Here is a 23,339-nt window from a genome sequence, read left to right as displayed (position 1 = left end):
GGCAACAAAAAGATCTTTGCCAACGGCAGCATTCAGCTGTAATAAGCATGAAATCTGCCATTTATAAGCTAAATATGCGACATCAGCCTTACATAAACACAGACCAGACTCACACTCTTCACACAGCACTATGGTATAAGAACAGGATGGAAACAAGTTTATTTTCAGCTACTCTTTTGACTTAACAGCGACTCTCTCAATTGACTGTGTAAAGAGTTGATTCTGTAAATCAACAGAAGAAGAGATGGAAATGCAAGAGATCACAACGGCGATGTCTTCAAATTCTGAAGCAACTTTCCACAACAGCCAAACGTGATGCAAAAAAAGTGAAAATACCAAACGAATAAAAGTAATCTCATGAAAGTAGAAAAAGAATGGCCTTTATTATTTAGTTCAGAACTAAAATCTGTGAAATGAGAGAGACATCCTCCGTGTAGTGCAGTGCAAACAGGTTTTTGTCGACACATTGAACAAGTCATTTCCCCCTGTCAACCCATGCAAAGAAATTACATCGAGCGTCCGGGTTGGAGGCATGTCCCTGAGGACGTGCACACACAAAGAACTGTTTGCCCATGTTTGGCCCCTCCTTTTTCACAGTACGAAGCACACAGGGTTCCCCGTGGACCTTACAGCAGGGGGCCGGGGGTGGGCCACGAAGCACTGACTTCCAAAACCCCAACGATCCTCCTTTCTTTGCATCCGAGTGTCCCACAGGGGGCTGAGGGGTTGAATGTTTCGTCTTGATCGGTTTGTCTGTTTCCTCCGCGGTGCTGCCGGTACTCAGCTGGGATGACGCATCAAAAGTGAGCTCAGTCTCTTCAGTTGCAGCGCCTGTGACTGAGCTCGTGTCACTGACTGCGGATGCTTTTTGGTTGCTGACTGATGAGGTTACTTCTTCCAGACTAACTGCTTTTTCACACTGCTTAACGTTTGCGAGTTTGGGTTTGAAGAAGGAAAGAAGGTTGCCTTGAGGCTTCAAAGAGGTATTTGTTGTCTTAGTCCTTTTCCCTTTTGGAACAGCAGAGTCTGACGTTAATAACCGTTTTTTGCCAGAGATGTTATCGGCTCCAAATGGGTTTAAATTCTCCCTCCTTTCCTCCTCTTCTTGAGATGCAGGCAGGATGTTTTTCTGCTCAGACTGCATTGATTTTTGGTCCACTTTAACAAGGAAGCGGGAGAGTTTCTGCTGTTTCCCAGCAAACTCTGGCAGGTAGCGAGTGCAGAGAGGAGGAGGCTTGGAGCTGGGAAGAAGAGGGCAGCTCAGTTTCCCCCACACAGGACAGTGATCCGACCCCTCCACCTCTGGCATGATGTCCGCCGCCACAAACTGCTCCTTGGCTAGCTGGCGATCGGCGAATATGTAGTCGATGCGTGTGCCGTAGTTTGTCTGACGGGCTCCAGTGAGAGTGGACCAGCACGTGAAGGCGTTAGTACGAGTTGGGTGGAAATAGCGAAAGGTATCCACAAATTTTCCAGTGGAGATGGGATCCGTCACCTCGGATTCTTCATCCGGCTGCTCTCCACTGTTGTCCACTTCTTGTCTACTGCGGTGCAAAAAGCCATTAAGCCATTTTCTCCCAGGGTTTTCATCGAAATCCTCCTAAATGATGGGAGAAAAAGTAGTTTCATGACTGGAATATGTATGCAGGAACATACAGTATGTCATTTAATGCAAGATATCTTCTCCCGTTATGTAAGAGGACATTTGGGGAGACATTCTCATTTGCTTTCCTTCTGGAACAGACACCACTCTTTTGTTTGTTGATTGAAAATAAAGCTAAAGCAAATGGTCTTTTGCAGATCATACACACAAACTAACTAGCACGTTAACACAACTTAACATTCTAATCAGTGGGTTTCAGAGGTTGCTACGAGGTTATAACATTCTCTTAGACATGCCATTTCTCCACAGATCCACTTTATTTACTGGAACTGTACTGTAAAGGTCTTTTAACTGGACTTCCCAAAAAGAGCATTAAACATCTGCAGCTCATCCAGAACGCTGCTGCTAGAGTTTTAACCCGGACTAAGAGATCTGAACACATCACACCAGTTTTAAAATCTTTACTCTGGCTTCCAGTCAGTCACAGAATAGATTTTAAAAGCCTGCTGATGGTTTACAAATCCCAGAACGGTTTAGGCCCAAAATACATCTGTGATATTTTCAGAGAATATAAACCCAGCAGAGCTCTTAGATCCAAGGACTCAGGTCAGCTGGTCCAGTCCAGAGTCCAGACTAAACACGGAGAAGCAGCATTTAGCTGTTATGCTGCAAACAAGTGGAACAAACTGCCAGTGGAGATTAAACTTTCACCAAATGGAGACATTTTTAAATCCAGGTTAAAAACATTTCTTTTCTCATGTGTCTATGCATGAAATCTGCACGGTATCTTTAAATTTATCTGGACTGTTGCTTGTTTTTAAATTAATTAAAATTATTTTATTTGTTTCTCTTTATATTATTTTATGTATTTTTAATGCTTCTTACACTCCCTGCTGCAATGCTTTTATTTTATGTAAAGCACTTTGAATTGTTTTGTACATGAAATGTGCTATATAAATAAATTTGATTTGATTTCTGATTTAGAAACAGAGTCCCACACACAATCTCACATATTATTTCCTTGTGATCTACTGAACTGTTTGAACCAACAGCAAAAGGATGTTTGGTAATTATACATTCCTGTTGCACATGGAGAATGCGAGTGGTTGCAGACGTGCAGACGCCACTGCTAATTAGCATGACCAAAAATGATTAGCCTAAAAACGGTGCAGCCTTGATGTGGCTTTCATGTGCAGCCCTGAGATTTGTTTAAAATCACCGTAACTCTGAGACAATGAAGACGCCTACATCTCAAATGCTTGAACTATCTCATGGACCAAAAAAAGATCTACAATCATATGACAGTCGTCGAGGCTTTTACTTACAATATCACTGGGGTCACAGTGGTCTATTGGCCGATGGGAAGTATTTACATCCCCTAAAACGATCACATGGCTGAAAAACAGATCAGAGAAGACAATGAACACAAACTGCTCAATCTTAAAACAGAGACAACATCCGAGCAGAGAAATACACGATCCAAAAGTTAGAATCTTATCACAATATGGGAAAATGTAAGACATGTAGATTTACATTGTTCACTCCAAATTAACCACTTTAAGACTCTGTGAATGTTTGTAATATAATAAAGATTACAATTTTAGGTGAACAAATAACAAAAGACATATGTGACTATGTCAAAGCAACAGAGTTTATAACCACAAACAGGCCAAAAGATGTCTGTTTTGAAAATAAATGACTTTCGTACCGTGAGTTAAACGTTTGTGGTAAAAGTAGGATACACCTGTCGCTTTAATTCAGTCTGTGGAAGCTTTTCAAAACTCTCACCTCCCATCTTTCAGTATAGCTTCAGCCCTAGACCGAAGCAACCTGTAGAACTGTAGTTTGAAATGCTTTCGCTCTGGCTTTTCGGGGTCAGCCCGTGGACAGTATACATTAATCACAGTAATGGTTTGCTCTTTGTCCTGACACCTATGAGGGTGAAACAAAGTCAAAAACATGCGCACACATCTGCAAAAAGAAATCCACAAACTGATATCTGGCCCTATAGTAAAGGCTTGCGCGATATTTCGCCAACCAGAAAACTGGTTTCATAATCAAACGATTACATGACGTGAGTACACAAACAGAGACAAATACACAATAGTCCCGTATTGTGTATTTGTCTCTGTTTCTGTACTCACGTCATACAACATGTCCTGCAAAACATATTAGGATTTGTTCCTACATGATTCTGTGCTGTGTGATTACGGCTCGTCCTTCGTTGTCCAAAAGCTGCAGCTCCTCACTTGTAAAGTCAGTGTGGTCACCGTAGCATCCCACTGCACCTTCATGGCTGGTCAGCAGACCTGTGAGACCCTCCTCTGCAGCACATGGCGTGGCACTGACCTTACAGTAAGTGGCAACCCCTGTGCGCATCGAGAATAGGACGTGAATATGTCTGCATACTGCAGCAGAGTATATACAGTCAAATGCAAAGGCTGTTTAAAGGTTCTACATTTTACCAATAACAACATTCAAACAAATACTGATCATCCCTTTTTACTGAAGAAGATTGTTTATTGTTACTGGGGTCGCTGAATGTAATTATTACAGGGAAGTGAGAGAAAAACAACAATACAGCCCTAAATCAAATTATTACTACAATGTAATAAACCTGAATAGCCGCTGCGTCCCCGACTGTAGCTGAAATAGGAGTTGTAGCCGTCAACAATGGCGGTCCTTTCATCAAGCAAGTCTCCTGAGAAGTGTAAAAAGGGGTTTAACTGGTTGCGATTTCATAACACAGTTCGTAGCACACCGAGTGACAGCTCCCGCGCTCCCAGAGCTCCTGTTGCGAAAACACTTACTTGTCACTTTCGTCTCCTGAACACAAACCACATCTGCGCGCAGTGAATCGAGAGCCTTTTTTATGCCTCCTTTAAAAGTCCTGATGCCGTTTATGTTCCATGTAACGATCTCCATTGTGTATGAAAACTGGCAGGAGGCACAACGGCCGGACAATGTGCAGATTCGGAAGTAAACCGGAAGTCATGCAGGAACGAGCGGAAGTCTATTTTGACACCAATTAAATTTTAAAATCTGTGAAAGTTCATAAACTACAAACACTTAATTCAGGGCTTTTGTGTCTGAATAAACAACACATGCTATATCCACTCTAATACAGACGGCAAAGACAGTTCTTGTTGTAGCTGCATTTTCCCCTTGTGACGCTAGAGGGGGTAACGGTGCCTTCACGTTCTCCGCGCGCATTTGACACCCGACCCTGTCGTGAAACGAAAGAAGCAGGTGGGAGGAAGTCAGGCGGCTGTTCGCTAACCTGCGCCGGTAGCATTGGTTACTAACGTCATTAGGAGACCGCTGCTGTTGGCAACTCCAGAGGGTGGTGCAAAGATAGCGTTTGGTGGCAGCCGGCGAGCTCCATCTTTAAGTCAAAACCATAGGGTGAGTGCGTAGTTTGGCTAACGATGGGTGATTGTACAGCTAATTAGCTTGTTCAATGATTGGATTCAATTGACGTTAGGACGAGAGAGCAACTCTGTGGCGTTTAAGTAGATAAGGCTATATGAAGGTATGGAATTACAAAGACAGCACGCTATTGGCGACAGTTTTTTTACTCTCCTTGCTTATAACTTCGTATTGTTAGCTGATTCACTGTATGCATCAACGTTAAGCTAGCTACTGATGCTAGCTGTTAGATGGTATCCCGTGTCCTGTCCGGCGTTATCGATTAAGTTTCCCTTTCTGAATAGCTCTCATCTTCTAGATAACAGCCTACTTTAGAAACAGGGGGGGCAACTCTTAGCTGGTGGTATGATGGACTGCTTCGTGAGCGGGGTGAGGCGAATGCTTTCGGGATGACTAACCGCCTACATCACTCGGCACCGGCAGACAACCGGCAGCTGGTGATTCCATCTTCGGTCAAACCGGAGGGTACGAGGAAATGGGGGAAGAATCGTCCCCACCCTGTCGTCAGTCACATTGTTTAAGTGACTTATTTCAGTAACTATGGGTATTTTCTATAGATCAAATGTTGAACATATCCTCGCATCATTTTGTAATAGTGGCAGCTTCTTTTCTGTCGGTTGTGATCTTCGGAATCATCCCTAATGAGCTTAAAATATCATGACGTGCCTTACAGATGAGTAGCCATGTGCTTATTGTAGGCCCCAAACGTTTATTTGACCTAATAATAAGCAGAGTAAGCATTGTATGATGAGGGTTCACATATAATTGCATACTGCAGCTGTTAATTTCAGGCTTGCTTGCTTGGTTGGTTGGTCGGTCGGTCAGGTGGCTGTTTAGCTCTCTAAGCTGAAGTTGAAGCATTTTCCAACTCCAACACCTAATATTAATCTTCGCCGTTTGCTCACTTAGTACCACCTTGTGATTTCTTACAAAACCTCTTTGCTATCAGGGCCGTAGTTCTAAAAAGTTTATGCAACCACCATTTCTGAAGTGTAACCACCTTCTCTCTGTTTTGTCTTTTGTAGTGTGGAATAATGGGGGTGGAGGAGTGAATGAAGAGGGCGTCTCAGTAGAACATTGACAAAAGTGGGAGGCCAGGCAAGAATGCTGGAGGCTGACACAGACCCAGCGGGCGCAGCAGCTGAGGGAGAGGGGGAAGTCGAGATGGGCAGCAAAGACCTGAAGGCTGAGGTGGTGCGGCTGACTCTGGAGCTCCAAGAGGCCACGGATGAAAAGCTGCAGGCTGCCCGCTATGGCCTGGTGGTACTGGAGGAAAGTGCTGCCCTCAAGATGAAACACAGGCAGCTGGAAGAGGAGCATGAAACCCTGAAACTGGAGCTACAGCAGCTCAAAGAGGTAGGAACACCCCAGGCCTTGTAGTTCTATTTAAAGGACATATTCTTTTATTGATTTATTTTTCACGTAGGCTTACAAAGTTATTCCCGTAACTTCAAAGTGTATTTTTACAATAACGCGCCCCTTCTTTGGGATTTTTATTCATACATTTTTATTTTTTTGCATTGTACATGTAAATAAGTTATTAATTAGAAGAAGCCCCTCCTGGTATGAACATTTTGCAGTGAATGAGAGTGAAATTTCTGTTCTGCCGTATTTGTTATGTTGGCAGCTTTGATTAATGGCATTCAGTCACGCGTGTAAAGTGGATTTATTGCTTCATTTATGTCCGACAAAAGGATAAAGATGTCAACAGTTGGTGCTGTCTGTTTACAAATCTGATGTAAAGAAATGATACCGCCTGATTACTATTCTGAGAACTCATAGCCAAGGCACAGTGGGACTGTAGAATCATCTGCTCTCACGTGTGTATAACGATGCGAAAATGGAAATGTTAACATTTCAGTAGACATGCAGTATGATGGTACAGTCTCTCTGTTCATTTGTGTTCTAATAGCTGATGATCTGCCCTGTGGTGTGTCTCATAGTTATAAAGATTCCATTGTTGGCTCTTTATATTTGGCTCATGAACTATGACATGAATCTGACTGCACACCCCTTCTTTGCATTTTTTTTTTTTTGTACATTCTTAATTCTGCCCCCACAATGATGGTTCTGTTTAAGTCGTGGGCTCACATCAGGGTGTCAGTAATGAGTCAGTATTTTTGTTGCAAAATGATTTAAGTTTTTAGGGCATCAACAAGGGAAGACTGTTATTGTCATACTCCACTGCCAATTAGTGTTGTATGTTGCTAATAACATGATACAGTTTCTGTCTTAAACTGTTTTTGATATTTGATTTGAAGCTTTCAGGGTTGATAGTCAAGATTAAAAGATTACACCGATATGGCAAAGCTCATATAATCGTGTTATTCACGCTATTATATTTGATTTATTTTTATTTATTTTTTTAATATAGGGACATCGCTAACCAAAGACTTACAACCCGTCTATTGTGTTCACTGTGTTGAAGGATAGTTTGTACAGTTTCACTCCAGCAAAAGGTCACAGTTTCTCTTTTAGAAGCACATTTTGATCCTCGCGTTTGCACCGACATGGTGCCAAAGGACGAATGTGACAGGGGTTGATATTTTTCCTCGATGTCATTTTTGTCAAAGTCCAGATGGGGCTTCAGGTATTGAGAATTGTTAGACAATATCTTTTTATGTAAGGCGGTAATCCCATCATGTGGGGAGATCCTTGGTTTTGCAACTGTCCTAGCTGTCTATTTTAGATTGAAAAAGGAAAAATATATGATTTTCCAAATCCTGTCTAAAGGCAGTTACAGACATTTAGTGATGTGCCAGAACAGTAAGGTTTGGACGTTTTATAACCATACATCCAGCAAAGCTCTTTATGTCTGAAGGGGCGCAGTGGTACAGAATTTTTGTCTTTTTTTTTTTTTTTTTTTTAAATAATCTGCTTAAACCTCATTCCTTAGATTTTCACCCACCCAGGCTTTGGCAGGATTTAAATAAAGCAGAGAGAGCTTGGGTTGCAAACTAGCATCATTATATAACCTTAACGGATCCAGTTGAGCATATTTGTTAGTTATTTTATCAGCAGTCACTGATGCAAAATGTGTCGAGGCCTGTGATTATGACGGAGCGCAGTGTGAGATGGGGTGGAAACAGCTGCTGAGGTCTAAGTTCACTCAGTCATATCAGCTATTTCCTTTTTTAAAATATTATTCAGGTTTCAGGTGATGGCTGTCACTGAAGTCCAATTTCCTCCACTTAAAGATGTTTTTACGACCGAGGCCCTGATATAACATGAATCTATCAATTTTTTTTTTTTGTGTAACAAGCTGTTTGTCACATTCTACATGTTTTGTTTTTTCCTTTAACCCTTGTGTGTGTGTGTGTGTGTGTGTGTGTGTGTGTGTGTGTATAAAGGCTTTTGCAGATTCTGTGAGCAGCCAGAAGCGTGCAGCTGCTGATGGAGAGTGTCGGGAGGAGAACCTCCTCCAGGAGACTGCTACTAAAGAGGCTGCCATGGCAACCCGCTTGGAGGAAGTTCAGGCAGAGCTCAAACAAGCTCGTCTTGCTCTGGGCAACGCCCACGCAGAGATCGATAGACAGGGCGTGCTCTCCATCCAACTAAAGAGGGTACGGTGTATGCACTCAGTGCAACTGTAAACTGATGTCATAGTGTGTGTCATCAAGCCTAATTTCCTTATGACACATTAGATTTATCAATGAATAAATTTTTTTTTTAAAAATGAGCCAGTTTTAGTTTCAAAGTTTTGTGCCTTTTGCCGACGTGACGGTGGGCTGTGTTTCACAGGAGTGCGAGTGTCTGGAGGCGGAGAAGGGCCACATGAGGGATGAAATGAAGGAATACAAAGTACGTGAGCTGCGCCAGTTGCAGGACAACGGTGAGCTGGAAGAAGAGAACATATCTTTGCAAAAACAAGTGTCTGTGCTCAAGGAAAACCAGGTACGTTGTCACACCTGTCTTTACCCAATACGTCCCTAAGCTTTAGCCACTGGCTGTCATTGTGTTGGATTGTGGAAATACAAAAGGAATAACAATAATTATAGAGGTGGCGGTGAACGTGTTGATACAAACATTGTACAAGACTGATGTTCTCCTCCTGAATATGTTTATGGGTCGTCATAAATGTATGTTTTCGTGAATGATACCTAATGTAAGTGGTTGTTATGACTACATGGTACCTCCTGTTGTAGTGGGGAAAAAAAAAAATGCTCTGTGCCTTTTTGAAGAAGAAAATCCTATAATCTACATAACATGTTTTTTTGTTTTTAAACAGTACAGTTACGTTGCAAATTGGCCACTCTGGAACAGAGACAAGTTGCTGGTTAATTAATGATGTTACTTCCAGAAAATGAAGTAGCTCCCACAGACGAGGACAGTAACTCGTCCCACGATTACTTGATCTTTTTTTTTTTTTCCCATTTGTCCATGAATTCCCTTCGAGGTCTTCTTACCCATAGAGTCAGGTACCAAAGCTGAAGAAAAACACTTGGGTGGGAATTATAAAAAAGAAAGGGATGATATCATTTCAGTGTTTCCCACAGAATTTTTGGAAACTAGGGGGGGGGGGGGGGGTTAAATTCACGCGGCGTAAATTTGTGCGACTGCAGATTTTATTTTATTTGATTGATTTGCACACATTCATTCAAATATAACAAAAAAATACACAATAAAACACAACAAATTAAAAAAAAAGGAATGTGTGCTGGAGATGTCAGAAACCCTTGTGGGTTTATAAGGAAACCTCATCTTGTCATTAAAACCCAATGATAACAATTGTAATAGAAAATATTTACAGGTTAAAACTAAACTTCATGAAAAATATGAATGGATCATATACAGTGAGTACTTATGCCTTTTTGAGAAACTTGAAAAGGTTTTCCTTGATAACAAAGGGTGTGGGAAGTACACAATGAGTTCAGGAACACATCAGAAGTGGTTTGGTGTTGATATCTTTAAAAACAAGAGAGCTATTACAAAATAAAAATCTAAAATGGAATTAACTATGCACACTGAGTAAATGTTCTACCTAAAATGATTTTTCTGGAAACTAAAAGACTGTGAAAGCTTTATAGTGAGTTGACAAACCCATCCGAAGTGGTTTGGTGTTCATTGGTTGAATATCCAGTGAGTACAAAAAAAGGTGTTGCACTTTTGCGACGGTCCCTAAGCGCTCCGGCTGCTGTAGTTCACTTAGAAGTATATTCGGCGCGGTTACTCTGATCTTTCAGGCTTACTTTGGTGAGTTGATAAAGCCTGTGGTATGTAAGTCTTAGTTTTCTGTAAATATTAATACCATCCTGAGGCTAATTGGTGCGGTTTTCGTGACGCTATTACAATTACAAAGCCGGAAAATAGGCGAATGTCGAATATAAAACCAACTTCACCCCGCTCCGCCTAGTCGGGATGGTTGAACCACACATGCGGGACAGATGAAACACCTTATTTTAAACAGAAACTATTGAGCTTACTATTTTTTTAAGCAACATACCGGACAACATACTAGTGTACTCGTCATTGCTCAAATTTCACATTATTTCTCATAATATAAATAGGTCAAAAAAATATGTTTGTCAACGAAATCACAATGATTACAGCTGATCTTTATGCACGCGCACCCACTGATCTATAACTTGTGTCAATCGCCCCGACAGCGACTAATAACACATAAACCTTTTTTGCCACTAAACTTCAAAACTCTGACATTGCACACTTTAGGACATGTTTAATTGCTAATTCACCTGTTGTATAGTCATATTGGTTGGTTTTCGAGAAAATCGCTGTGTTTCAAACGATTGGGTTTCAGAAACTATGGCGGCCAAAAGGAAACTATGGCGGGCCGCCATAGTTTCCTCAATGTATGGGAAACACTGCATTTGAAGCGGCACCATTACAACTTGCAAGTAACTGCAAAGATGTCCTGTCTCATATTCTCTTCTTTTATTTTGTCCTGGTGGACCTAAAAAGCTTAATGAAATATGTAACATTTGTCTGTACAAGCATATCTTTTTTTGTTTGTTTGTTTGTTTTGTACAATTGCTGAAAATGAAGCAGGATGTTCCGCATAGTTAAACAGGACGTCATTTTAAGTGTGTCTGCTTTAGAGTGCAAAATAGGCCTGATGTGTTTACACAACTCTCATTATCCACGGCTCGGTCTAAATTTAGCAGAGCTTTGTTAGTTTGTACGTGACCTTTGAGTTGACTTTTTGATAAACTAGAAACATTTATGTGATTAGATCCCATCAACTGAAATGACCGTCAGCATGTTGTTATTCTGACATAGAGCATAGAGCACTCGTGGGTTGAACTTAACCTTCATTTTGCCTGCACATCTGTGAAGTTGTGTGACTTGATCTGACACGATTGTGGTGTCATCATGTCAAGAAAAACCCCACTGCCACAATGACTCACACAAACACGTTACATTTTACATTTACAGTTGAGCAAAGCGTGTCATTCAGACAGTAAAACTTACCGACTTGTATGGTAGGTTGTTTGATATTGTTAGGTTCCAACATTTCATGCAACAAAGTGCACCCACAGTATTGCATGAGACAACACTTTGAAACAAGCTCGTTTAAACAGTTTTGTGTTTGCGCGTCTGATCGCATTTCAGGTTGAGTTTGAATTAATAAAGCTGGAGCTGACCCAGAAGAATGAGGAGCAGGAGGAGCTGCGGGCACAGCAGGAGGAGGCAGCGAGGCTGAGGAAGATCGCAGAGAGGCAGCTGGATGAGGCCCTTGAAGCCCTGAATGAGGAGAGGGAGCAGAAGAACAGTCTGCGGCGAGAGCTCTCTGCCTTGACCCTTAACCCCTTCGATTCTGTGGGGAACCTGGAGCTCCACTTGGAGCAGCTGGATGACAGCCAGGAAGAGGGCCGGGGTGGAGAGGGAGAAGGCGAGGAAGAGAATCAGGACAGCGGGTATAATAACGGTCCTGGATCTGCTCCCGGTTCTGCTCACCCTCCTCACTCGGGTGGCTCCAAAAGCAATGGCCTCATCCATCGCTACTCCACTCCACGCAACAGCGACGCCTTCCTGCGCGCTCCAGCCTCGGGGCTGGTGTCGGACCTGCTGAGTGAGCTCCACTTTTCAGACAGTCAGAAGCTAAAGCAGCAGCTCCTACAGGTAGGCAACGGGACAAACCTTATGACTGTTGAAATCGTGCTTAACTGCACCAAAGATAAATGGATTAAAAAAAAATAACCTATTGCCGTGCCTAACATTTAGATTTAGAGAATGACCTCAACAAAATTAGACATGGTTACATTTACTTGGTTGCTTTAGATGCTCGTTAAACAATTAAACCCTCCCCCTGAGGGTTTATGAAATAAAAGCTAATCATGTGAACATTTACTTTACGCAGTATTATTACAGTCCTTAGGTGTAGGAGGGCAACTGAAGGCTGCAACAGCTTGTTGGGAAAGCAGATTTTTCACTGGGTATTTTTTTGGAAAAAGGTTCTGAAAAAAGTTGCTGGTTTGCAAGTGTTTTTACGGGAGTAGAAGTCACTACTTTGGATTGTAAAAACATCTGAGTGGATTGATGGATCTACTCAGGCAGCCTACTTAAGTGTTAACATTGTGTGGGAAACCCTGGCTTATGGATGTCTTTTGAACTGATTGTTGTGTTGCAATGAAAGCATTCATTTGGACTTACTGTGTCAATCAGCATTTAGCACTGAATTGAAAAAAGTAATCCCAAAATAACTCTCACCTCATGGTGATGTTCCCGGGCTTTTAAATATTACTTCTTAAAGGACAGGAAGCTTTAGAGACTGATTATTGAACACCCAAAGGGCTTCTCCATAAGAATAACCTGAAGTGGAACTGTAGATGTTATCCACTACAATCCTATGAAAGCGCAGCATTCATTTGCTAAATCTTGATTGCATTACATTCTCAGAACTGCATTTCTTTTTATGAAAGCATTGGTTCTATTCAGGTGACATTTAAACAACGTCACCGCTTGTTTCCTCATTTGAAGAGGTTATTATACAATCTAGGCTGTTAACTACGATGTCTGCCACTTCCTTCTCTTAACCACATCCTCTTTGTGCTGGTGAAAAAGTCGTATTAATTTATAATAGCGTCTGCTTCTCCAAGCAAAGTCAGTCGGGCTGGTTGAGCGTCACAGCCTCACACACTAACGGTACTTTAGAAAATTGGGAATCTCTCGGAGTGCCGTTCCTCTTTGTCCGACATAAATATATTATGTATGATGCACTTAAGGTGGGGGTTGGGTTTGAAAGAGCCTACTTGGCACATGTTTGGACCGTAGACCTGAATGAGGTGACATGAAATATGCATTAAAGTCGAGGCGGTGGGGGTAGAAATGTATGTTACAGACCGTTACTAATTGTTCTTGGATTTTACTGAAATGAATCAACAGTCTGTATTGGCTCAGTTGTCTGGATTGGACCTAAAATGGAGGATTACAAATATTTAATGTTTTATATACGTGTGTGTGCGTGTGTTTTCAGGCAGAACGAGAGAAATCCAGTCTGAGTAGCAAAGTGGAGGAACTCCAAATGCAGTTGGTAATGTCCAAGCAGGCCCTCAGTCAGCAAGAAGACAAGGTTGGCTCTCTCACGCAACAGCTGGAAGCTGTGCACAGCAGTCGACTTCAAAACCAAGAAGCGGAGGACGGGGGAGATGATGAAGCAGAAACTGGAGATGATGGCAATGCAGTCTTTGACTATGAAGTAGACACCAAGAGCAAGGAGGTGCTGGAGGCCCGAATGCGTGCAGCCAGCGAAGAGCTCCTGAAGCTGCGAGACGAGCTGTCTCAGGCAGGAGCTCGTTATAACACGCTAGAGCAGAGATACAAGCAGGAGAAGGATCGTTGGAGGGCGGAGGCTCAGGAGCTGGCTGACAAAATCCGTCAGTGTATCAAGTCCAGCAAGCAAGACCAAGAGCGGATCACTGAGCTGGAGAAGGAGATTGGAGCGACACGGAAAGTGGCAACTGATTCTGAGGGGCACCTGAGCGTTGCCCAGGAGGAGCTGCTGGCCTTCTCTGAAGAGCTGTCCAACCTCTACCACCACATCTGCGTGTGCAACAACCTGACACCCAAACGGGTCACCCTGGACTATTACCGCGACGGCGCCAGGGCAAGCAGCGCGCGGAGATCCCACCACGCGTTCCCGCAGCACAGCGTCCAGAAGAAGCCTCGGGCCAATGACATGTTCATCTCCAAAGCCGCAGCGTTGCAGTTTATGGGGGAGGTGGACAGCGCAGGAACCAGTGGGGACTCTCCGACGTGCCCTGGATCCCCGACCCTGGATTTCAGGGACCCTTCCAACGTTCGCAACTTGGTCGCTGTCATCCGCTGCCAGATCAAACATCTCCGGGTAAGAGGGCACAAGTACACCTACCCATCCATTTAGAGTGAGTGGGTGCATCCAGACTTTTGACTCGTAATTGAATACATTGGAGTATTTCTGCAACACTGAAAGCTGAAAGCTCTGACAAACTGGATCAAAGCTTTTTTTTGTCCCTCTCAAAGTTTTCGCTGAGCTTAACTCTCAGACTGCTAATATTCTTGAGTAACTCCCTTATCTGCTCAAATCCAGCGTGTGCTGTGGGCTGCGCTGACACGTGCACGTTTGAGTTGGTGCTGAATGGATCGGATTATCAGGGGGTCAAAGTTGAGTGCTGGCTTCCACGACACGGAATCTTCTGAGAAAACGGCGTCAACACTGGAAAGATGTGGTTTTCTAAAGAGAAATGCACAGTCTCGGTTAACAAAATAGTTGCTCGCTCCTCTATATTTCAGGCCGTTATTGTGCCAATAACGATGAAGGGATGCATCCTATGAAATGTAGTTTCGGCACTGTGAGAAATGTTTCCTAACAAACAGAAATCAGAGTTTCAACTCCACTAACTGCCTCTGTGCTCCTCAGGTGGCCGTGGACCTGTGTCGTCAGAGGGGTGCGATGCCTTACTCTGGGCTCAGCAGCAGCGGAGAGTCGGAGCGGGATGCCGAAAGCCTCTTGGAGGAGGTTTTAAAACTCAAATCTCTTCTGAGCACCAAGAGAGAACAGATTGCCACGCTCAGAACTGTCCTTAAGGCCAACAAACAGGTGGGCCACAGCCAGCAGTAAAGTCTTCTGCTTGATGTCGCGGTGCCTTCAAACACTTTGTCTCAAAGGGATGCACAGGGATGGGTTAAGTTTGGAAACTGTTGTTGCAACAGGCATTTTCCAAATTCTTTACAGTGATTGGCTCATTCGCAGATATATAGCGCACAGCATCGACTCATTATTTAATCGCTGCAACTCATAAATTGGCACTAAAAACTGCGAATCTTCACAAGAACACTCCAACACCACTTTCTGCCACATCACACAGTCCTCACTTTGTGTGCCGTTTCATCTTGTTAAATTCTTCTGTTTTAGTATAATCGGGTAGAGGGCTTCTTTTTTTATTATTATTATTTTATTTTTTTTTCAAAGTCAAAGTTGCTTTATTGTCAATTGGGGGGGTTCAGCTTCCAGTCAGTCTGGAGGATCTGGCTGGGGGGAGTGATGGGAGAGAGTTCAGTTTCCTGACAGCTTCATGTATGAAGCTGTTCCTGAGTCTGGCAGTGCGGCAATGTAGGCTTCTGTATCTTCTTCCAGAGGGAAGGAGGCTGAACAAGACAGTGTGCAGGGTAACTGTTGTCGTTCGCAATTGAGATTGCTTTTCGGGTGAGGCGGGTGGTGTATGTGTCTTGCAGGGAGGGGAATGGGAGTGGGGCACCGATGATCTTTCCCGCTGTGTTCACAATGCGTTGCAGTGTTTTCATGCTGTATGCAGTGCAGCTACCGCCCCACACAGTGATGCTGCTGGTCAGGATGCTTTCAATGGTGCCCCGGTAGAAAGTGTTCAGAATAGGTGTGGGAATTTTCGCTCTCTTGAGTTTGCGTAGGAAGTAGAGGCGCCGCTGGGCTTTCTTCGCCAGTGATGCAGAGTTGGTGGCCCAGGAGAGGTCCTCACTGATGTACACCCCCAGGAATTTGGTGCTGCTAACTCGCTCCACAGCAGCACCATCAATGATCAGTGGCAGGTGTACGTTGTGGCTTTTCCTGAAATCAACCACAATCTCCTTTGTTTTGCTGACATTCAGCAGGAGATTGTTGTCTCTGCAGAAGGTCAGAAGGTCGACCTCCTTCCTGTAGTGGGTCTCATCGTTCTTGGTGATGAGACCCACCAGAGTGGTGTCGTCCGCAAACTTCACCATGTGATTGGTGCTGTAGGTTGGTGTGCAGTCGTGAGTCAGCAGGGTGAAGAGCAGGGGACTGAGCACACAGCCTTGCGGGGCTCCTGTGCTGAGTGAGATGCTGCTCGAGGTGTTGTTGCACACACGTACTGCTTGTGGTCTGTCAATGAGAAAGTCCAGTACCCAGTTGCAAAGGGAGGTGTTGATCCCCAGCTGGTCCAGTTTACAGATGAGTTGTTGTGGGATTATGGTATTGAATGCTGAGCTAAAGTCAATGAAAAGCATTGTCACATATGAGTCTGCTTTTCCAGGTGGGTGAGGGCTGGGTGGAGAGCAGAGCAGATTGCGTCCTCTGTGGAACATTTGGCTCTGTATGCAAACTGAGCCTCAAACTTCCTCAAACTTCTCTCAGCAGGATCCCGATTACTCCTCAGATTCTCCGAGAAGTAGAACACGCGATGGAAATCACGCATTGACTTTTACCGCCGTCACTAAAAAAAAGGCTAATGTAGAGTCGAGGCCACGTCTTTTACTTGATTTATTCTGATCAAACTTGTTTGTCAAGGCCTTCGCTGAAATGTCGTCCTCTCACGACTCAGGTCGGTGATTGTCTATTTTTTTGTAGCTTTTAAAAACAGCTGCCTTGAATTCAGTATGCGTGAAGGAGGTGAATTAAAATCTTCCCTCCGCTGCTTTTTACCCATTCGGTCTGTCTCTAGAATGTAAATGTTGCAATGCGCAGATAGTACAAGATCGTGGTGGAACATGGAGTCGAAGTGCTTGCACAGTGTTGCCTGTCCCGATAAGTTAACGGGGCAAGTCGTGAGTATTATTCATGCATGATCTCAGAAGAAGCCCTGTGGCGTCAGTGTTTTGTCTAGACCGTCCCTTTTACTGAACGTGTTCCTGCACCTTGAGTGTGCTGTGTTTTCAAGAGGTTGAACACGCCCTCCCCCTCCTCTTTGAGATACCTCAAGCACGACGTGACCCGCTTCTGTCGTTCCCTAAGCTGTCAGTCCTCTCACACTCACACGTTGAAGGTGATCTGTTTGACTGGGCAGCGCTCGCCTGCATGGGTTCACACTCTCCAACCACTGGAAATGTGTTTCGCAGCCTCTGATGTAATCACACTATTTACATGTCAGACTGTTAAAGTGATTAAGGTATTTGAATAAGAGAGAAGTGGAAGGGCCACATTAGTCGGACAGACAGGGCTCAGGACTTCTGCTGTTTGTTTAAGATAAATTGTGTTGGAATAAGGACACAGTATTGCTTTTGTTTTGTCTCTTTTTTTTTTTTCTTTTATCAGTGCAATGATTATATTTTTCCCCTCATTGATATTCCCTGTTAACTTTTAAACAGAAGACATTTTCTAGTCATGTGAAACATGATTAGGGGGACGATGATGATATAATGATGACAATTATATCCAAGTTATTTGTTATGAAAATGGAGAACGATCGGAAATTGGAATGGGAGTTGTCACTGAACTCTGTTTGCAATAAGTATTAGTTCCAAATGTGATATATTTATACAAATCCCACATGATGATATGCCTTTCAAACATTCTATTTTGCAGACCGCTGAGTTGGCGTTGTCTAATTTGAAAACCAAGTATGAGACGGAGAAGAGCCTGGTATCGGAGACTATGATGAAACTCCGGAATGAGCTGAAAGCCCTGAAGGAGGATGCCGCCACCTTCTCTTCTCTCCGAGTTATGTTTGCTAGTCGGTAAGAGCCCTTTTTCTTTTTTCTTTTTATATATAAAAAAATATATATATTTTCTAATATGATTCCCTTCCAATGATCCTAGTTGTCTTTATGCTTGGTAATGCTAATGGTTGTGGTACAGCGTCTGCTGTCACTCATGTAATAAGCTTACCATGCGCAGTTCGCCTGTGGACAATCCACTGGTTCACGTGAAGATTACGAACCACGTGCTCTGCCCCGTGCTGATGGGGGACGGAGGCAAGGACAGATTTGTCCCTTCAAGGCAGGTCACCTGTCTGATGTTTGCATGAGACGGGTGGTGAGACAGACGTGCCATCGAGGCAAAGATTCTGAAAGTTAACCACAACATTTCAGCCACTCGTCTCTTCTCGTCGTCGGTCGACATTTGTAATTGTTTGCAGTGTCTTTGTATTGAATCGAGTGAGTTTTTTTCGACCGTAACAGAAATGCTGGTGTTATTAGTCTTTACTAAAACCCCCAGAGAAGGTTCCTGAACATGCATTAGACTGTCTGGGACCTTTGCAGATGGTTATGAGCTGGCACTTGATTATCTCTAAGAAGGATTGGAGAACAGACTACTGCTGTCTGTCCCAGTAGGCTAAAGATTACAGCTTCAAAGAAAGGTCGTTGCTCACAGTGAAGCGGTGCCATCGTGTGGAGAACTGAAGTACCTGCATTTCTACAGTATTGGTAGTAATCTGCCTAAATGCATTTAATTTCTTCTGAATAATTGAGCCTCTTCGATAAGATAAATGATGATATAACCAAAAAAAAAAAAAACGTTTTTATCAGCAGTCCTAACTGATGTTCAGGTTTGCAGCTAACACACTAGAAGTCAAGTTGAGCATGAATTTGCAGTGTTTCTGGCTTTGGGATTTAATATGCTATGGCCTGCTTGTGCATGTTGCATCTTTTTCTTGTCCACATCTTGCAGGTGTGACCAGTATGTCACCCAGCTGGATGAGATGCAGAGGCAGCTCGCGGCTGCAGAGGATGAGAAGAAAACCCTGAATTCTCTGCTGCGTATGGCCATCCAGCAGAAACTGGCTCTCACCCAACGTTTGGAGGACCTCGAGGCCCCTCAGTCTCCACACAGCTTGAACAGCAGCCCCCGCCGGTCTCGGACCAAAGAGCTCGCCACAAAGTCGGGCCGGGCCCCTAGGAGCCCCCGGAACAGTCCGGCCCGACCCCCACCGAGGAGCAGCCCGCGGGCCAGCCCGGTGCTGGGCAGCAGCGTCCCTACCATGGCCACCCACCACTTGCGAGCCCTAACCAGAAGTCTCCACACAAGCCCTGTAAGAACCTCTTCTTCTTCTTCTTCTCTTTGTCCCGACAGCCCCATTCAAGCAAGCAGCCGGTCCCGCAGAGGCAGGGCTCTCCCACGAGATGCCACCTTCATTAGAAGTCGTAGCGTCAGCGACGTCTTTAGCACACAGTTGAGTCGTGGATTTTCCCCGACGCGTACAAACGCCACCAGCTCTTTGAGCTCCGAGTTAAAGGTCAGAGCAAATGCGAATGATCCAAGAAGAGGTGTGTCACGCCGAAGAGCTTCGGTGCCTCTGCGTCAGGACACTTTTATCACAGCTCCTGTCGCGCCCGCCTTTTCTTCGTCTATTGATAATCTAACCTCTTCTAATGCTTTACGCGTGTACCCTAACACATCTAAAGCATGGGCTGAAAATCAACAAAAATCCGACCTAAAACCCCACTCGGATGTTTCTGTGAGAAGAAAACAGCCGACTCACAGATCGCAGTCTGCACAAGCAGCAGCTGCGGGCAGTTACCTGTTTCAGTCAGACTCAGGCACCAAATCTTCAGCAGCCCAAAAAGCCACATCTCTCCCTGTTCCCAACCCACCTGGTAAGACCAGGATGACGGGAGTCTGCAGAGAGTCTAGAGGTAGATCGTCCGCCTCCACATACAGAACCACAGAGGAATCGCACGTTAATGTCAGTAAGAACTCTGGTAATAAAGGTCCGGCCGCAGCTTCCAGAGCCCGGAGCTCTCACTCAAAATCCTCCCGCAGGCGATAAAAAGCCAAGATAGATTAGCCAGCAGTTTAATGCTCAATTCTAATGACTTTATCCTTACCTGTTCTCTCTATCGTGAGCGTTGACAAGCTACAGTTTGAAGTATCTAATTAGCTGTCATTTATTTAGTTAGAGTAGAGTGAATGCTCATTGCAGCTTAGAATTAACTTCAGCTAATTGCCTGATTTGCTGATATGGTGTGTAATGTGCTTATCCTCATCCTCACCTTTTTTTAACATGTTTTGAACTAAATGTTTTTCTGTTTGTTTTTTTGTCTGTCTCACCCTGTTTCCGTAGCGCTGAAACGCTCTTACCATTACTCCAAAACCCCTCTTCTCCATAAGGACCCGTCTTCATGTTGGCTCCCTCTTCCCTCCCTGACTTCAGGCATCCTGTCCATCCCAGATATGATGCCACATTCCCCACTACCACCCACCACAACCATGGACTGAGAAAACGTGTTTAAAAAAAAAAAAGAAAAGAAAAAAAAGAATCTCTCATCCCGACCCTCTTGGTCTTCTCTGCTTGGAGTGGAGAAGCCTGCATGCAGCCTGGAGAAGGATGAAGAGACAGAAGTGCTGCTCATTTCTCTGTGTCGGTGACTCTTGTCTTGTTGGAGGCGGTGCTCCGTAGTGAACCATTTACAGTATTTATTCCAGAACAAGACTTTTTCACGTACAGTGTTTACTGTCCTCCGACTCTGACTCTGATTCAAGGCTACGATCTGTTCTCTGAAGGCTGTACGTCTTCACACTCTTGCCTTTAATCTGGCATCCCAGTCAGACCTGTCTGACATTATTTAGCCATTAGGTCATCTCTGACAGCTCTCCCCTGTCGCTGTTTTGATAGAACAGACAGCCTTACTAGCAGAATTCCTATATTCAAAGTAGAGCCCGCTGCTGTTGTGAAATTTCCTCTATTTACTACTGCCCTTATTTTTATCCTGCAACATTTCTTGTTCCTTGACTTCATATGGCGTTTCATATGGAAATAGATCAGCCATAAGTTCACAACCTCAGGTCAGACCACGAGTGTTCGGTTACACGATTTGGGAAATCTTTAATGTGAGTCTTACTTTGCAAACTATGCACCAAGCTTGTATCCTTCCAGCTGTAGGCTCACGGTGGGTTTATCCTGACCTGTCTTGATTTTTTATTTTTTTTTTCCCATTTGCCGTGGCTATCTGCAGCTATTTTACAGTAGCCATCGGGCATCTTGAAGAATAAGCTGCTTTTTGCAAGTCATTTGTGAGTGCAAAGTGTAAGCATCTCATTGGTTCTTACAGGGGATTTTAAGACGCTTCCTCGCGTCGGGTCAAGAGTTCAAGTAGTTTTACTTTCCCTGAAGCGGTGAAACTGACACCATCCCTGCTCGTTTCTCCCGGCTACAGTACAGTAGCACGCATCTGCTCGTCCATGCTCCTTTTAATCAACCATGTCCATGTTTTGTGTTTCATGATTTAACGTCACCATGCTTTGCTTATGTGCGCCACCAAATGAATGAAATGCTCGTAGCAACTGCGGCAAGCGACTGGCCCCCAGCCTCCGTTGTTTCTCAGTTTGGCGAGCTAAAAGAGCAAGCAGGTGTCTTTAAAGTTATAAGTAAATCTAAATAATAATGACTCCCCCTCATTTAAAACGGCATTAATATGTACTTCGCATCTAGTATTGCATTATGACTTAAATCCATGACTAAACGAATAGGTCAATACCTCACTTTGCGAGTTGGAGCTCCAAAAGTATTGAGCCTCCACTACGAAGTAAAAAAAAAAACCATGAGAATGCACTCGCATCTATGCTCCTTTGTTTGTTGCTGAAAGTAGAGCGAAGCCAGGGCTGATTTTAAATGGTTTTAAGCTAACAACTGACCCAATGATCATGGTCCCTTAAGTCCGACGCGGAAACTGCTGTTTTTCAATATACCCACCGGTCGCTGATCGTTGGTTTTCTTTCTTTGTGCCTTGTTTTTGTTCTCGTCTTCTTCCCCTTACAACTCCATAACAGCTCCACGTTGAGGCAACTGGCGTCATTTTAATAAAATTTTTTTCTGTTTTAGTTTTCTGAAGGTATTTTTAATTGCTTTTGAAGGAGGCTCAATAAGCCGTTCGAGCACTGATTAAGGTGATGTCTCATTTTGGTAAAATATTTTCACTTTTTTTTTTTAGCATCAGATGAAGACTCTAAAGAATGAATTCTTTTATGTCAGCTCTCCCTGATATTAATGGTCACCATTTCTATTTATTGAAAAAAAACCAAATGTTACTATGATGAAAGTTGCTGTAAGGAAATCATGTGAGAGAACTTGTTTTGAACTTTGAACTGCCAGGGGAGCCTGAGGTTGAAAGTTTGCTCTAAAAAGTGAAAATGCTTTAACACGATGTCATGTTACACTGAAGGTTGTAAATGGATTTCTTGATCTATTTAATTCGCTATTTGCAAATGTGTGTATAATTTTGATTCCCATTGTTGTATAATATTTTAACTGTATTTATGCGTCCTGCATTCTGTGTAAATTAATGTAGAAATATCATGCCCACACACACTCTGCATAACACGTTTGATGGTCCTCCTTTTTATGTGTATGCGAGTTGACCTCCACTGACTTGTCATGAAGAATAAAAAGCCAACACTGTACACTGATTGTGGTCTCGTGTGAGTTCAAACTCCTGTATTTACCATGTTTAACACAATTCTGGACTCCTCTGTGGTATGTATGATTTATTTTTTTGGGGGCATTTTATGCCTTTATTATAGGACAGTGAAGAGAGACAGGAAGCAAGGGGCAGAGAGGGGGAAATAACACGCAGCAAAGGGCCGTCCGATGTGGGATTTGAACCGGGGCCAGCTGCACGAGGACTATAGCCTCTGTACATGGAGCGTCTGCTGTATGTATGTGTATATATATATATATATATATATATATGTGTGTGTGTGTATATATATATATATATATCAATTAGGGCTGGGCGAGTTAACGCGATAATAACGAGTTAACTCGTTAATTACTTAACACCGATAAATATTTTATAGCGCATTAACGCAGGTTTTATTATTTTATTATTATTTTTTATTTAAAAAAAAAAGAATTTTTTTGGGGGGGGGGGCTTTTGTGCCTTTAATGGATAGGAAAGTTCAGAGAGACAGGAAGCAGGGGGCAGAGAGAGGGGGAACGACATGCAGCACAGGGCCATCCAATATGGGATTCGAACCAGCTGCAGCGAGGATGATAGCTGCTTGTACATGGGGCGCCTGCTTAACCCACTACGCCACAAACCACCCGTTTTATTCATTTTTGTTATTATTGTAAAAGTCTGTTGCTGTCTGCTGCAGAACCGGAAAAGAAAGTAATCCACCAAACACGGAGAAGGGTACGGAATTTTTACTCGGCCATTT

General features: G+C 43.5%; 2 protein-coding genes across 4 annotated transcripts; one reads left to right on the top strand and one right to left on the bottom strand.

Annotated features, from left to right (window-relative positions):
- Positions 1-360: 360 nt before the first annotated feature.
- Positions 361-4,617, bottom strand: apex2 (APEX nuclease (apurinic/apyrimidinic endonuclease) 2). Its single transcript, XM_075475752.1, has 6 exons — positions 4,414-4,617; positions 4,221-4,304; positions 3,792-3,972; positions 3,392-3,535; positions 2,929-2,998; positions 361-1,600 (listed from the first exon to the last, which is right to left on the bottom strand). The coding sequence occupies exons 1-6, from the start codon at positions 4,526-4,528 to the stop codon at positions 476-478; spliced, it is 1,719 nt and encodes a 572-aa protein (XP_075331867.1). The 5' UTR covers positions 4,529-4,617; the 3' UTR covers positions 361-475.
- A 209-nt stretch (positions 4,618-4,826) lies between these two features.
- Positions 4,827-22,655, top strand: LOC142389874 (protein bicaudal D homolog 2). Of its 3 annotated transcripts, none has more exons than XM_075475085.1 (10): positions 4,827-5,008; positions 6,058-6,388; positions 8,383-8,595; positions 8,774-8,926; positions 11,603-12,112; positions 13,467-14,336; positions 14,889-15,068; positions 17,766-17,917; positions 18,852-19,212; positions 20,245-22,653. In XM_075475085.1, the coding sequence occupies exons 2-10, from the start codon at positions 6,137-6,139 to the stop codon at positions 20,248-20,250; spliced, it is 2,697 nt and encodes an 898-aa protein (XP_075331200.1). In that variant the 5' UTR covers positions 4,827-5,008; positions 6,058-6,136; the 3' UTR covers positions 20,251-22,653. The 3 variants fall into 3 exon arrangements, with proteins under 3 accessions (XP_075331200.1, XP_075331202.1, XP_075331201.1); XM_075475086.1 differs by lacking the exon at positions 4,827-5,008 and adding an exon at positions 5,022-5,135; XM_075475087.1 differs by lacking the exon at positions 18,852-19,212 and having other exon boundaries at positions 20,245-22,655.
- The last annotated feature ends 684 nt before the right edge of the window (positions 22,656-23,339 follow it).

This window comes from Odontesthes bonariensis, chromosome 10 (assembly GCF_027942865.1).
Source record: "Odontesthes bonariensis isolate fOdoBon6 chromosome 10, fOdoBon6.hap1, whole genome shotgun sequence".
Classification (NCBI taxonomy): Eukaryota; Metazoa; Chordata; class Actinopteri; order Atheriniformes; family Atherinopsidae; genus Odontesthes; species Odontesthes bonariensis.
This window is presented reverse-complemented; position numbering and strand designations above follow the sequence as displayed.

What these genes read in the sequence shown, in the direction of transcription:
- apex2 (XM_075475752.1), bottom strand. Translation starts at nt 4,528, where the DNA reads ATGGAGATCGTTACATGGAACATAAACGGCATCAGGACTTTTAAAGGA. An exon ending in TCAGGAGACGAAAGTGACAA is followed by an intron (nt 4,305 to 4,413) that starts GTAAGTGTTTTC and finishes TACACTTCTCAG; the next exon opens with GAGACTTGCTTGATGAAAGG. An exon ending in GCTATACTGAAAGATGGGAG is followed by an intron (nt 2,999 to 3,391) that starts GTGAGAGTTTTG and finishes TCTGTTTTTCAG; the next exon opens with CCATGTGATCGTTTTAGGGG.
- LOC142389874 (XM_075475085.1), top strand. Translation starts at nt 6,137, where the DNA reads ATGCTGGAGGCTGACACAGACCCAGCGGGCGCAGCAGCTGAGGGAGAG. An exon ending in TCTCCATCCAACTAAAGAGG is followed by an intron (nt 8,596 to 8,773) that starts GTACGGTGTATG and finishes TGTGTTTCACAG; the next exon opens with GAGTGCGAGTGTCTGGAGGC. An exon ending in CTGTGCTCAAGGAAAACCAG is followed by an intron (nt 8,927 to 11,602) that starts GTACGTTGTCAC and finishes ATCGCATTTCAG; the next exon opens with GTTGAGTTTGAATTAATAAA.